This window comes from Struthio camelus, chromosome 4, assembly GCF_040807025.1.
Source record: "Struthio camelus isolate bStrCam1 chromosome 4, bStrCam1.hap1, whole genome shotgun sequence".
Lineage (NCBI taxonomy): Eukaryota > Metazoa > Chordata > Aves > Struthioniformes > Struthionidae > Struthio > Struthio camelus.
This window is the reverse complement of record NC_090945.1, coordinates 84260468-84274585: the sequence shown is the minus strand read 5'-3', so window position 1 is coordinate 84274585 and position 14118 is coordinate 84260468. Positions and strand designations below refer to the sequence as shown.

The 14118-nt window shown below is 40.0% G+C and overlaps 1 protein-coding gene across 1 annotated transcript in view; it reads left to right on the top strand.

Moving 5' to 3' along the window:
* The window catches only part of DDRGK1 (DDRGK domain containing 1), a 43685-nt gene that overhangs the window by 11545 nt on the left and 18022 nt on the right, over nt 1–14118 (top strand). The window contains exons 3-4 of the mRNA XM_068943797.1: nt 7617–7723; nt 9879–9980. Coding sequence (XP_068799898.1) covers nt 7617–7723; nt 9879–9980 — 209 coding nt within the window. The remainder of the gene's footprint in view (nt 1–7616; nt 7724–9878; nt 9981–14118) is intronic.

The following is a 14118-nucleotide window of genomic DNA, read 5'->3' as shown; positions in this document are numbered from 1 at the left end:
GTAGGAGCTTCTGTTATCACCAAAGTGTTCTGCCTACTGAGAGCCACTTCTGCTGACTTTAGGAAACGGGCTCAAAGTAACACTTGCAGTGTTTGGAGTTGTGGTTACCATGAGGGTTTTCTTTTTTCCATCCAATAATCAGATTTCAATTCCAGAATGAGAAAGAAAGCTTCAAAGGTAAAATTAGTAGCCCATAACTTCTGCTTGTGCTAAGTTGCTGTATTGTGCCCGTATTGAAATCTCTTGTAGAGCGCTAAAGAAAAAAAGTAACTCTGTGGCTCTAGGATCAGCATTCTTAGTAGAATTTAGTGCTTTAGTTGGCACTTTTATATAGCCAGCGAAATTTTTCATCTTTGCAAGTGCTCATAATCAACTAGTTGAAATTTTAAATCTTTCTTACTTGCAAGTATGGGGGAGGAGGAGACATTTCATATAAACGAGAATAGTAAATGATTGTTTTGAAGATTCAAATCTCCACTTAGCAAGCGGAACTAAGTCAAGTTGTAATTTCTTCCTATAGCTCAGCTGGGGTGGGATAGGACATCTGAACTACTTGCAGGTTGGCAAAGACAAAAAATAAAGGTCAAAACGCTAAATGCCTCGAGTTTCCTACTAGAATTGTAACCCACACTGCAAACAGGTTCTGTATTCACGAGTTCCATGTGGGCTGCGCTGTGCTGTGGGGGCAGGCTCACTAGCCAGGTGCCTACACTGGCTCGGTTTGGCTGAGTAATGTTTTTCAGCGGTTAGTTAGAGAGTACTCAAAGGAGGTCATCTCTTATGAGAGTATCGGCATCTAATAATAGACTGCTATGACCAAGGTCTGCTCGGAAGATATTTTTCTCTGGTGACAAAGTGATTCTCAAAATGAGTGATACCCCTGAGCTGTGTTCCACCAATGGGACTTCCAGGCCAGCTTATGTTGCCCATCTTAATGCTCGACGTAACGCCACTGTCTTTCATGCAGCCAAAGGCAATTGGGGCAACTGTTGTTCAAGTCGGTGTTCCTTGGGGGACGTTTGCTTTGCACATCTTAGTATGGTGCTTATGCCTTTTGCTGGGGGAATGGGTCTGGAAGGAGAGCTCTGTGCTCAAGTGGTAGGTTGCTTCCGATATCCCAGCTAGCAGACTTAGTTAGCTCTGTTGCATCATAATTTAAATCCAGCCCAGCCAGAAGTGGCTTTGTGGGGTTAGCTACAGCAAAGACAGAAATAAACTTATAAGTCATGAATATGTGTGGATTTTGGTCATTAATCATTTCGGGTAGGAGAGGCCAAGCGAAGCAGTGGAAGGAACTGGGGAAGAGGATAAATCGGAGTTAGGTTCTGGATAGTTCATCGTGTGGAGCAGTGTCAATAAATAGCATTAGCCATTTGCTAATAACCTGATCCTGCTCATTCGTTGACTGAGGAGGTGATTTTCAGCTCTTGTTTTTGCCTGACTGATGCTCCAGTGGACCCTGATCGTCTTTAGATGCATATAAGGAAGCTTGGTCAAGAACTTTTGTTTGTTGCTGATTGTGTGCAGAAAAGGCAGTTGTCCAGTTCTCAGGTTGAGCTTGTACTTCCGAAGTTGCTCACTGTGCCTTTAGCACTGATGAGAGCTCAGCAGTGAAGTAGATACCTCTCTTGATGCTATGTTTTTTTGCTTCTTGCAGCAGAAAGTTTCCCAGCCAGTCCAATATTTGCCTAAAGATTTGGGGACTGTAAATTCATATCAAGAAACTTTAAAGAACTTAAAACAGCAAGCATAGTTGGACCCTTTTGATCCTACTGTAGTAAGAATAATGAGGATGGTAAAAGAAGTATAAGGTACTTCTTTGTTTGAAGAATTGTTATACGTTAGTTCTGAAAGTGTACAAGCATGTCGTGAGAGAACTTATCTGCCTCAACATACAATGTAAGTAATTTTCAGAGAGAAAGAGGTAGGCACGCACGTGTAAAGTGCCTTATGCACAGCTGTTCAGTCAGCCGGTGAGTGGGACACAGGTTTTTCAGTCCAGGTTTTCTTTCACTTGGAGTTAAACCTTAGGCCAAAAACTTGCTGTTATCCATTGGCGGCAGGGGGGAACAGGTCTTTTGAAACTGGTGGGTGTCACTGCACCGTGGTTTAGAGTAGCTGTAAAGAAACAAACTTCTCTAAGAAATTATAGCAATCTCCAAGCCATCAAGCAAAACAGAGACCACTGGGCAACCCTGTGGGTGGAAGGCTTTGGTGGGTATTGTGGGTGAGGCTGAGCTAGACTGAGAAAGAAGCAAGCAGAAACAGCATGAGAGAAGGAAATGCCTGGAGAGCCTAAGCAGCCTGGTATATGGTCCTGGGGAGAAATGCTTCAAGGGCTTATTTTTGAAAGGGGCTCACTTCCACATCCTACAAACAGATGACCTATCTGATTTGTTCAGTTCTTTACTGTGCTGTAAAAACTGGGATTTTTTGTGGTTTTAATATGTTTTTCTTTTTTAACCAAAAAAAAAAAATGGATTGTGTTAAAGAAATAATCTGATTTTTGTCAACAACCTTTATTCCTAGCTGGAGCAAACTGTAGCTTCTCTACTTTTGGCAACAGTGTAACTCAAAAAGATTAAGTATCTCCACTGCTTCTTTGAGCTGTTAACCCTGTGCATCTCAGCACAGGTGCAGCAGCACACAGTACAATGAGAACTGGGTTAAATTTAAATGACTTTATTTCCAGAGAATCAATAATGATAAAATGAGCAGCTTTTGGCAGGCTGTGTAGCGCTACCCAGAACAGCCTCTAGCTTGTAAAATAAAATATGATAAGGATACCTTAAAAGTCCAACATAAATTAATTTCCAAGTTCCTTTCTTTTTGACCTAGCATGATTTGGAGATCAGAATCTTGTTTTCCCTTGTAGGTATGAATTGCTTGGGGGGGGGGGAACGGGAGCACAAGGCCAAAAGAAGGTCTTTAGAAGCTCAAAGAATATAATAGAATGTGCTAAAATGCGCAGTATTGGTTTGTGTAGCATCTAAACCTGGCTTTCATAACTTGCATCTAGAAAGATCTTGCATTAGCCTTTTGTATTTGTTGTGGAAAAACAATTAATATTCAAAGTAGTAATTTTAGTTTGTATCTCCATTCGATAATGAATGCTGTATGTAGCTTAATGGGAAGAATATATTTGTGCTGCAATTTGCTCAAGTAAGAGGTACCATTTTTTCCTGAGCAGCCAATCTACCGTGGTGTAATATTACAGCTTCCCATACTCTTGATGTACTGAAAGGTCTGGAAGTACTGATGTGCTGAAAGGTCTGGTAAACTTATAAACACTTATTTGGTCTCTTGGTGTTCCTGTGAAACAGGTGGTAATAGAACTATATTGATGTAGTAATTGAAATCAGTTTAATGCTTAATCAGTAGGAAAACCTTTCTAGTGCAGTTAAACTTTGTCTCCATGACTACTAATATCCTAACTAGTGAATCAAAAGTTAATTTTGACTTGCTACTATTCATATAGAAAACAACATAAGTATTATCAAGGTATCCACAATATATGTCTGCCCTTGAGACATTTCAAGCACAGATGGTGTGTGGAAGAGGTAGGTGTGTGGCTTCTCTTTTATGCCATATGGCTGTATTCAAGAAAGAACTTCAAGTGGTTTGACTTCTTCTCAAAGGGGCAAATGTCCTTTGCTTAGTGTCCTTTTTCTGTCCTAAGCGTAGGCTGATTTTTGTGGTTACAGATTAATAAGTTGATGTCTCATTTGGTTCCTAAACTGGATAGCTACCAAATGGTTTTATTAATAAAAAAAAAAGCTTGTTATGACTGTACCCCTGCAGTGCTCTGTTGCTCATGAATGCCCACACCTTTCCATATGGTGGACTGATTCCTTTCCAGTGGCTGATGTCATACATCTATTCAATGTTAATTATATGCATATGTCTTCTGCTTTCAGCATGAATTGCTTGCTTTGCAGTAAGCCTGGCATCTTCACCCCTCTCTTGCTCCTTTTGTTAGGTGCTGTAGAGATCGTAAATAAAATGGCATGCAGTGCCTGAAGAACGTGTCTGAGTAGTCACATGTGTTACTTGCGTCCTTTTTCATGGATGAGAATCCATTTGCTTCAGTTTCAAATTGCACTAGGAGATAAGACAGACCCTCTGCTGTAGGTCTCAAGGCAACCACAAAATGTGATATGTTCTTTTTGTTTCATTTGGAGTCTCTGTATATTCTGCATATGCTATCCAGTAGATTCCTGTCCTGATAGAAGACATCAGTGCTCCAGTACATTTTTTTTTTTCTATTGATACTTGGAGTATTTTTTTAAACGTACGTTGTGGATTTCAAGAGATTGAAACATCTCCTGTGTGACCATTAATTTTGTTCCCTCTTGTCCTGCCTCTCAATACGCTTAAAACGTTAAGGAAAAGCTAAGATTCCCTGAAACTACCTCTCAGCTGGCTAGCCAAGCAAAACTCACATTCAGGCAGAGCAGGAAATGTTAAAACTGGTGTGAAAGCGTCCCTCTAAGTCATACCATTTCTGCTGTCTGGCTTTTGGATCTGGAAGCTAGTGGGAATGCTTTGCAAGCTCTGGAAATGATGGCATAGCTATATTGAACACTGGAGAGATGAGCTAGAGCAGCTTGATAGGGTTGTGACTGTGATTGGAAGGGGTCCCGGCATGTCATATCCAAGCAGTCTGGGTGAAGAAGTTGCCATGTGCCTTGAGGTTCCTTATCAGCACTGTATCGTGAAGTGGGAGCAGTGTGTTTTTTATCCTGTGGCACTATGAGAGTTAGAAACTAAGTCATTACTGAAAAACTGCTTGTATCAAGTTTAGAGTACTTACCACTCTTATTTCCTTCTCTGCCACCACCCCTACGTATGTCCCAGCCACGTTTTAAGACATCAGATGAACTGTATAGAGCACCACAGAAGATTACCCTTCAAACAAAAATACACTTTCAGCCTCAGCTTAGGCTGTTGGTTTTCCCAACTGAGAATATATACACGCTGGCCAGCCTTAGTGCTTTGGGTGGTGATAAACTGCTTTCAAAACAAGTGAGCACAGTTAACTGAATGTGTCTTGCGTCAGATCTGAAGCACGTGTGCAGATGGAGTGCACGTTCTCTTGGACTGACCCGGCAGGTCTACTAGTGTTGGCAACCATGCGTATGTGAAAAGTGATTGTTAGAAGCTGCTGAAGCGATAGCCTCTTTATGTAATTTAAAAAAAAAAAATCTCGCTCTGTGCAGCATCCACTTTGCTTTTGGTGCAGCTGTTTTTCTACAATAACAACTACTTGATTCAGCGCATTCAAGTTTATTTAGCACATATTAATTGCACCCAGGTTTAGCACGTTGTTAACCTTTTAATGATCTGCTGAATCATGGGCTTAAAAATGCACCAGTGTCTGTCTTTTGTTATATGTAACTGCATGCACTAGAAAAAGGTTTGAGGAAGTGGGACTTGACGGGATCACATCAGAGGCTTCAAAGTGGAGGAAAGAAAAGTGTTACTGAGCAAAGGCATGTTTGATCCAGGCCCGGAAAAATGTTTTAAAAGCCTTAATAGACTTCTGTCTGACCTCTGGGTCAGGTGCTCTTAATATAGATGAAATCTGAAAAGCAAGCACCCAGCACTTCATGTTGAATAGTGTCATATATAGTGTTTTATATCTTAGTGGTGTTTTCCAGAAATATTTTTCTAAAGAATAATCCTCGTCTTGAACTGTGAATGAGGAGTAATAACTTCTAATGCTTGGTTGCTCCCCTATTGTGTTTGGAACTCCCCTTGACCCAGTATTTAAAGATAGGCATTTATTTTAAGGTTCAGTAAAACTGCAGAAGCCACTGTGTCAAGACTTGAATGTCCCTATTGTGGAGGAGGAAGGGGGAACCCTTTTGATCATCTCGGTAGTCAATGTCAGTGTTTTTCTGAAGCCCAGGCTAGCAAGCCTGCCTCATATTAACTTCTCTATCCTGAAAACAGTTGAATTATTTGAGAACCACCTACACAGCTCTCAATTACACTTTTTTCTGATGATGTTTCTCGGTGGCTTAACCATAGTACCATACTGTGTATTGGAATTAGTAAAACAAAAGTGTTTCAAACCTAATTCTACATATAAAAGAAGGGTGAGTATCGTTCCTCCATATACTTCCTTAACAGCAGCTTCTTTGGGTAACCAAAAAAGGGAACCACGCTGCCTGGGGAGAACTCCCTACTGAAAGCGCCCTCCTGCCAGCATTACCCGACCAACTCTTGTGACTGTGAAAGTCAGCTCCAGGTTCAACCTCTTGGAGGCCCTCATGGAATTGGCTTTAAGAACACAAGGGCCTTTTTCTTCTTGTTAGCCTTTGGCTCTTGAAAACCAAGGGCGCTCGGGTGACATGAGTGGAGTGTTTTTTGTTTGTTTGTTTGTTTTTAACCTTCCTTCTTCAGTGATGAGGTCTACAGCTCGAAATAATCGCTTGGCTTTGAGAAAAACTTCCCCTGCACGCTCTTCTTCCTCCCTCCCAAAACAAACACTGAGTATCAGGAAGGATCAGAGGAGCTGGCAGTGCTGTTCTTCAGATTACCCACCTGACTTCTGGTGTGTAGACAGATCTAAAGTCAGCATCGTGAATAACAGCAGTATGGATGCTCAAAATATAAATGACCTCACATGATACATGGGATCCACATAGTGAAGATCCTGTATTGCGATCCTGCCATCTGATTTGGAGGCACGGATCTCTATATCATTGAAAGTTTCATGGAGTGAGTTGATGATCTCTCCTAGGTTGTTAAGGTCAATCCCACAGTATTTGTGCTATTGGCTCAAGGACTAATTTTTTACATTAGTGAATAGTGTGATTCATGCTGCATGGCGGGGAGGGAAGTGGCAGTCTTTAAAAGCTCTTTTGTGTTAGCCCCTGGGTGAGCAGAGGGATGCATATATTTGCACCTTCATATTGCAGACTTGCAGAAATCTTCTTTATAAGCAACCAGGCGTGTCATACAACAGTGAATGATTTACATGTAGATTGGTTGGGCTTGATTTTTTTTTGTTGTTTTTAATACTTTAAAAAGCACAAGATTTGCATTGCAGGGATTTTTTTCTTTTTCCCCTCCCTTAAAGGTTGGCTATATAGGATAGTGCTAGGTATGTAAGGCTAGAACTAGGGGATAAATAGTACCTCTCTGAATTCCAGTCTTAAATTGGATGTGCATTGTGCTAAGCTTAAAGGTAACTGGGAAGAAAGTCTCTGCAGTTGGGTGTTAAGTAGTAAAAATGCAGTAACGATTGTCACTAGATTTATATATATATATATTTATATATATAAAAAATAGAAGTAAGTGCTTAATTGTGGAAAGCAGGAAATGTTTATGAAAAGTTTTCCTTCAAAAGATCAAATAAGTTTTTACTTCTGAGTTCACTACAGTGTGTGTGTTTGCCTTGTTACTTTTACTTTGTGGCTTTGGCAATCCCCTGGTGCTTTTTTTTTTTTTTTTTTTGCCTTTTTCCATCTATTAAGTCTTGTCCAAAACGTATGTGTGTCTCCTTTTCATCTGCTGTTTCTTTCTTTGGAAACAGTGAAGTGTCTTGAGTGGTCTTTTCACAGATGATTTAAAGGTCTCTTTGTTTACTCTTTAACATTATGCTGCAGAGGAAGATGATGGTGAGGAGGTGCCAGAATTTCAGGTGTCTGGGAAAATCGGAGCAAAGAAACAGAGGAAATTAGAAGAGAAACAAGCCAGAAAAGCACAGAGAGAGGTAAGCATTTCCTGCCACGTATATAAAACCCAGAGCAGAGCCTGAAGAGCAGTAGTCAGCAAAGAACAGGTGATGACTGACACTCTGGAGAGGCAAAAGCAATGTGGTCACTACAACTGCTTTGGTTTTTGTTTTAAAAATGTTAGTTCAGCCTTTTGTGCCTCATCCCCAGAGGGTCATGAAAAGTGTTGTTCCCTCACTTGTCATCTTTCAGTTGTCTTCCCTGGGATTCTCATAGGGAAGAACAGAGGGCTTAAACTCTTTAATGATTTTTATTGGCTGTTTCCACTAACTTGCAGCTTAATCTCTGTACTCTGTCTCCCCTTAAAAGCACACTTAAGCACATGTGGCATTAGTTTAGCTTAGTATAAGCTTTTATTTTGCCTGAGGTATGTGAAAACATGCTCTGTGGTCTCTACTGCTGCATCGCACAAGACCTGGAGCTGACAAGCTGTTTCCAGAAGGTGGTTGCAGCACACGCAGAGCAGGCTATTGTTACAACGCTGGGTCTGCAACCAAAACCATGGGCAGATCTGAGTAGTGTTTAATGTGCTCTCAAAGTAGGAAGACTTTGTATGGGTTTGTACATGTTTAGCGGTGTTTACTGTTTTCTTGGATGGGAGGAAGGTGAAAAATAGACCCTGCAATCCACTGAAATCTGTGATACAGTCATATTTTGGTTGGAGTTTGGCCCTTAAAGCAGACCAAGTATACAGAGCAAGCGTACTGCAGCTTTTCAGTTACTCAGTTTCTTAATTCTGTGTGTAAAATTACCCATTTAAAGTTTTTCAGTTTTATCCAGTAAGTAGCTGTTAATTCCAGGAAAGCAATAAGCTTTTTGAAATTTACTCTCTGAAATATGCTCGTGGATGACTGCAGTGTTATGCTTCAATTCCTTTTAGTAGTTAGATTTTTTTCCCCCAAACTCTGTATTGTTCTGTAACTTGGAACATGGGCTTGCAAGAAGTAGATGCAACTCTGAAACAGGCTTTGCATAGCAGAACCTCGAGTGCAAAGTGGACACGGCACATCTTGTAAAATAGAGTGCTTTAATAAAACTGCCAAAGATTCCAATGTGTAGAGGGCCCAAACAAAGCCAGAGAAATTCCATCTTGAATTTTAGTGTAGCCTGAGATTTAAACGCAGGGCAAAAGTGTCTGCTTTATGCTTTAGTAGCATGCCCTCTAACAGGGCAGTTGATACAAACACATATGATTATATATAGACTTCCATTACCATCCTTTTCTCACTCGCTCTATGCTTTAACCATTTTGTCATAACTTTCCATATTCAGTCTATGTAATTGGCCTTGATTTTTGTGGAAAAATCTGAGCAAAATTGAATGTAGATAGATGAGCATTGGTTGGTGGAGTGAGGAATCATTTGTTTCATTTTAAAAATGATGATTGTTGTTTTCCCTTTTAGCCAGATAAATTCCTTAGTTAGGCCTTTGGCACTCAAACATTCAAAGCCACAAATCCTCTGTAAGAATGTCTTCTACTTGTTGTCTTAATATATTCTTAATATATTCAAATTTAAGCGTATGTAAGAGACTGAAGAACAATTTTAAAAAGATCTCTAAAGAATACATTAAACAGTCTTTTTAATTTTTTTCTCCCTTTGCAACAGTCTCTCTCTGCTGGTTTTGGTTAAAAAAAAAAAAAAAAAAAAATAGTAAAATGAAGAGACCTGTACAACTATTTTTTTGTAATGAGGTTCTGCCCAGGTTAATCCATAAAATTTAAATGTATTTGCAGAGGTTTACATAGGTTGTATTTCGCCTGTGTCAGCCCTCCCCCCCCCCCCCCCCAGGCCATTCTAACTAAATTTCAAGTGAGGAGAAAAGTAGTATTGTGTCATGGCATTTTATAGTATCACTGTAGTAATAAGCTCATGTGCACATACCAAGCTTGAAGAAGCTTATTGAGAAAGAGTCTTCAGAGGAGTAATTTATAAACTTATCACAATGTTAAGTATTCTTTGCATCTAGGGAAAAAAGTTAATTGGTAACGACTTCTTTTAATTGGTTTGTTTCTTTATTCTTTCTTTCTGAACATGCGATATTGTGATACCTCCTACAGTATCACAATATGAAATTAAAAATTGTATATATTCAGGAAGATTAAATCTGGACTTGCATGATGTTTATTTTAAGGCTGAAGAAGCAGAGCGAGAAGAACGGAAAAAACTTGAGTCAAAGAGAGAGGAGGAAAGGCGGAAAGAAGAGGAGAGAATACGTCTTGAAGAAGAACGACAGGTGGGATTGGTTGTAATTTGTAGGTGGAAATTTTGAACCAAGTTTGTCTTTATAACATTGCTTTTCTTTTTAAGTTCTGTGCTGAGGAAAAATTCCCTTTGTCTGTCTTTAGCATTGTATACATCTTTTTTTTTTTTTAGTTGCTTCATTTAATTTGAGTTACAGTAATGTTGAGCGATTTCAACTAAAGATCCCAACTTTGTTCACCCAAGGGCTTTGCATAAGTGAAAGAACTCCTGCTCCAAATGTCTGAACACACATGCAGCAGCAAGGGCCCACCTGCAGTCAGAGTCTAGGACAAAATAAAACCAATCCCCTGTTAGGGGATCCAGTCGCTTGTCTGCTACTGCTGTGCTGCAATGAAAAATTGTCTGGATAGTTTGATATATTGATAAACATAGCCTTTAAAGTTGGCCCCCAGTCTGTCTGGACCAGTTTAAGTGGGGATATGCGAAGAAAGGAGTTGTACCTAATAGCAGTAGAAATTTTCAGAGCAGCCAATTTGGTATCTGACAGACAAAGTTTGGTTGTCACAGAATCACAGAACAGTTTAGGCTGGAAAGGACCTGTGGAAGTAAGTAGTCTGGTCTGTCCTCTTGCTCAAAGCAGGTCTGGTTAGAGCAGGTTGCTCTGGACCTTGCCCAGCCAAATTTTGAATGTCTCAAAGGATGGAGAATTCTCAGCCTCTCTGGGCCCCTGTTCCAATAGTTGATCACACTTACGGTAAAAGTTTTTCCATGTATTTAATTGAAATCTGAGTTCCAACTCGCGCCCTTTGCCTGTTGTCCCATCAGGTAATGCTGGTTAGCTCTGCCTGCCTAGTAGCAATAACCAGCAGGGCAGAAAGCAAAAGGCATCAGCAACCAGTTTTGCAAGTATTGTGCAAAACTGTGAAGTTTAATTCTAATTGCACAATTTTACAATGTGCTTTACAGTTAAAGACTTCTAAACTCTATATATGAGGCTGTGTTAGCAGAAGTGACACAGAAAAACAGATACTATGCAATTGAAATACTTCTGTTAAAAACTTTCCTCAGTAAGGAAGGCAAACAGTTCTTTCAAAGCTGCTTTGTGTATTACAGACTTGAGCGCTACCGGCTAAGAAGGAGGAATGCGCTTCACGCTCTCTTTGGGCCTTGAGCAAGTTGTGTGGTAGCTTTGCAACATGCTCCTGGAGGCAAGGACTGAGGTGTCCTGCACAATCCTGTGCTGGATAATTGCCACCCCAGGGAAGCACAGCTTTCAGTGTGAATTTTCCAGGCTACTCAAACATGCATGGAGATGTGTGCCTGTAGTTTGTAGCGAGCAGTTTTATTTTAATTTGTTCTAAGCAGAAATTGTATAAATGGGAATGTGTTACTGATAACATTTTAAGGGGAAATGCTTCGTCTTTTTTTCTCTTTCCTTAGTTGAGGGCATGAAGGCAGGATAAAGCCACTCAATTTTTTAACGAATGTTTTTTCATACATTACGCACTCAGGTTGTATCCATGAGATGATGTGTAACTTCTAGAATGTGTGCTTACCTCAGTGGTTATCCCCTGAAAAATCATCTGTCTTCTGAGCTCTCTTTTGTTCCCTTTTCATCAATAGAAGGCTCCTAAATTTCAGAAATTGAGTTGGATGAGAAGGTTGTCAGTACTAAAACATCAGGATATTTTGTAACGTGGCCCAAGACTTTGGGTTATAAAGCGGCTTGAAAAAGAAATTTTCAAGGGACCAATTATTCCAAACCGCCCTTCTGGGGAAGGTGCATAAATTTAGAAGTGTCTGGTAGTGACCAAAGCCAGAACCCTGAGACCAGACAACTGAACTCGGCTAGTCCCAACCGTTCCTGTGCTTACACAAGCTCTTTCATACAAATGGGACTATCAGACCTGGTTTCCTACGGATCTGTGTCTACGCCTTTTCCACTGCCCACGCACTGCGATAGCACCCACTTCTGCCTTGTGATCTCTGTGACCACTCTCCTGTTCTATGTATCTCCGGTTTCTCCCCCTCATACTTCCAGCTTAGCAAGACTCGAGACAAGCTCTGGCTGCCTCCAAAGAACGTGTCTGTTGCCCATCCTGCTTGCTGTGGGACTTGTCCATCCTACAGGCCAAACATAACAAATTACTTTGCTCAGATGGGAGGTTTCCTTTCAGCAATGCATTGTTCCAAGTGTTTTTGCCTCTACCCAGCAACCTGATTCCTTTTTTCCATTTTTTTTTTTTAAGCTTTTAGGAATTTAATATCCCGGAAAGCCCCAAAAGTTGATTGAAATGAACCAACTGGCTTAAATATTTTAGGGGAAGTAGGAGAGCACACTGGCTGGACAGTACTGTTGTGTAAGCTTAATTTTCCTTACAAAAGGCTAACAGCAGACTTTCAATTCCTTCCAGAATGGTGACCAGCAAGACAGTTGAATTGCCAGGCAAGTAGCAGTTGAGCTCAGCCCACTTGCTCAAAATGAGTTTTAGCCCACAGCAAAGATGTTATTCTGTTGATTGCCTCTGAGTATGACCTGGGGTGTAAAAGTACATCTGCCTAATCTGGATCAGTCAGGCATGGTTGAAGAACTCAGTAGAAAATAAAGGTGCAATTCTACCCAGAGATCTCTTCATACAGAAACTGCTACATTTGAAAGGAAAGAAGTAAAGCAGACTTAGCGATTTCTGCTCGATTTTAGGCTAATTTACTTTGCTTGACTCAGGAACATCTCATTTGTTTTTGTTTTAATTTTCAATGTTCCTAGTAAACACTGCACTAGGACGCTTCCACCACCATTTTGCAAGGCTTAGTAAAAATGAGTAGCATAAATTAGAGCTTTGTTTTTTTTCTTTGAACAACAATGCCTAACAATGCAAAGAAGTACTTACTTGCTGGAATTTTGAAAAGTGCTCAGATGCCTGAATCTAGCTCACTGTTCACTTCAGGCAATAACTTTCTCAGGTACTTAAGGTTAAAATTACAGAATGAATTTTTTTTTTTCTTCCCTTGGTAGTCTTAATTAGGGCAGCAAGCCAACCCGCTGGGCTGCATCATGAATGTTATTCTGCTACTCAGTGGGAAGAAGTTTGACTGGTGTATGTATGTGTATATATGTATAATTTTTTTGCTGGGTCTGAGACAGGTTGGTAATTCAATAGCCACTAAACATTTTGAGTGGATCAAAGTAAAAATGTCTGACAACATTTAATATTCAACTTGAACTGCATTTAGTAATTTTTACATCTCTGCCTTCATGAGTCTAACAGGAAACAGATCAATTCAAGACATCTGCGTGCTTAGGCTGTGTTGCTCAGAGTTCCTGCTTCAGTCAGCACAGAAAGCAGTATTTACAGGGAGCATTGTAATAACAAGATTTTAATGCTTTAGTCTTCACTGGGTAAGAGGACAGGAAACGAATTGGATGAATAGATACTTGATTACTGTACATGTAAGCACAAGCTGTCGTTACGATCACAACATGTAACTTTCAAATCTTCTTACAAGCTCATTGCATGATGTAAAGGACGTTGCCTCTCTGATCCTTTATTTCCCATGTGGGCCTAAAATTATGTTGTTTTTTTACAGAATGCATAGGATAAAAGATGTCATTTGTATGTTCCTCTAGGGAAAGGATTCTTCATTTTTGCCAGTAACGTTTTGTCTGGAGTGAGCCCTTGTGGACTGCACACATGATGCTACTATCTTCCTATATATATTAGAAGATGGAAAGGCAAAGTTGTGAAATGTTGTTCAAGTAGTGATTGATCAGTCAGGAGTATAAAAACAGAGGGCATTTTTGGAAGCAATTTGGTTATTGGCACGTCTGTAGCGCCACATAATCCCACAAAGCACAAGAAATTCAGAATTTATTACTGAAGGTTTTCTGAAAATAGTTTTTGTTGTCGGATGACTTCATTTTTCCTTCCTTTTCCAATACATCAAATTATTTCTGCAGTTCTAGTGACAGTGGCCAGTCTTTTCATAGTTTTTATTTCTTTTTTCTCGTGCAGTTCAGGAAAGGTATTAGGACCAACGATGAGTTTACCGCCTCCAGGAAAAGTAAATCTTATGTGCATGAGTTGTTCATTATTTCGCTTGCTGCACATTCAAACATGTAAACCAACTGTTTTTCACATGAATTTACTGGTGAAGTTTAGCTTAATTGC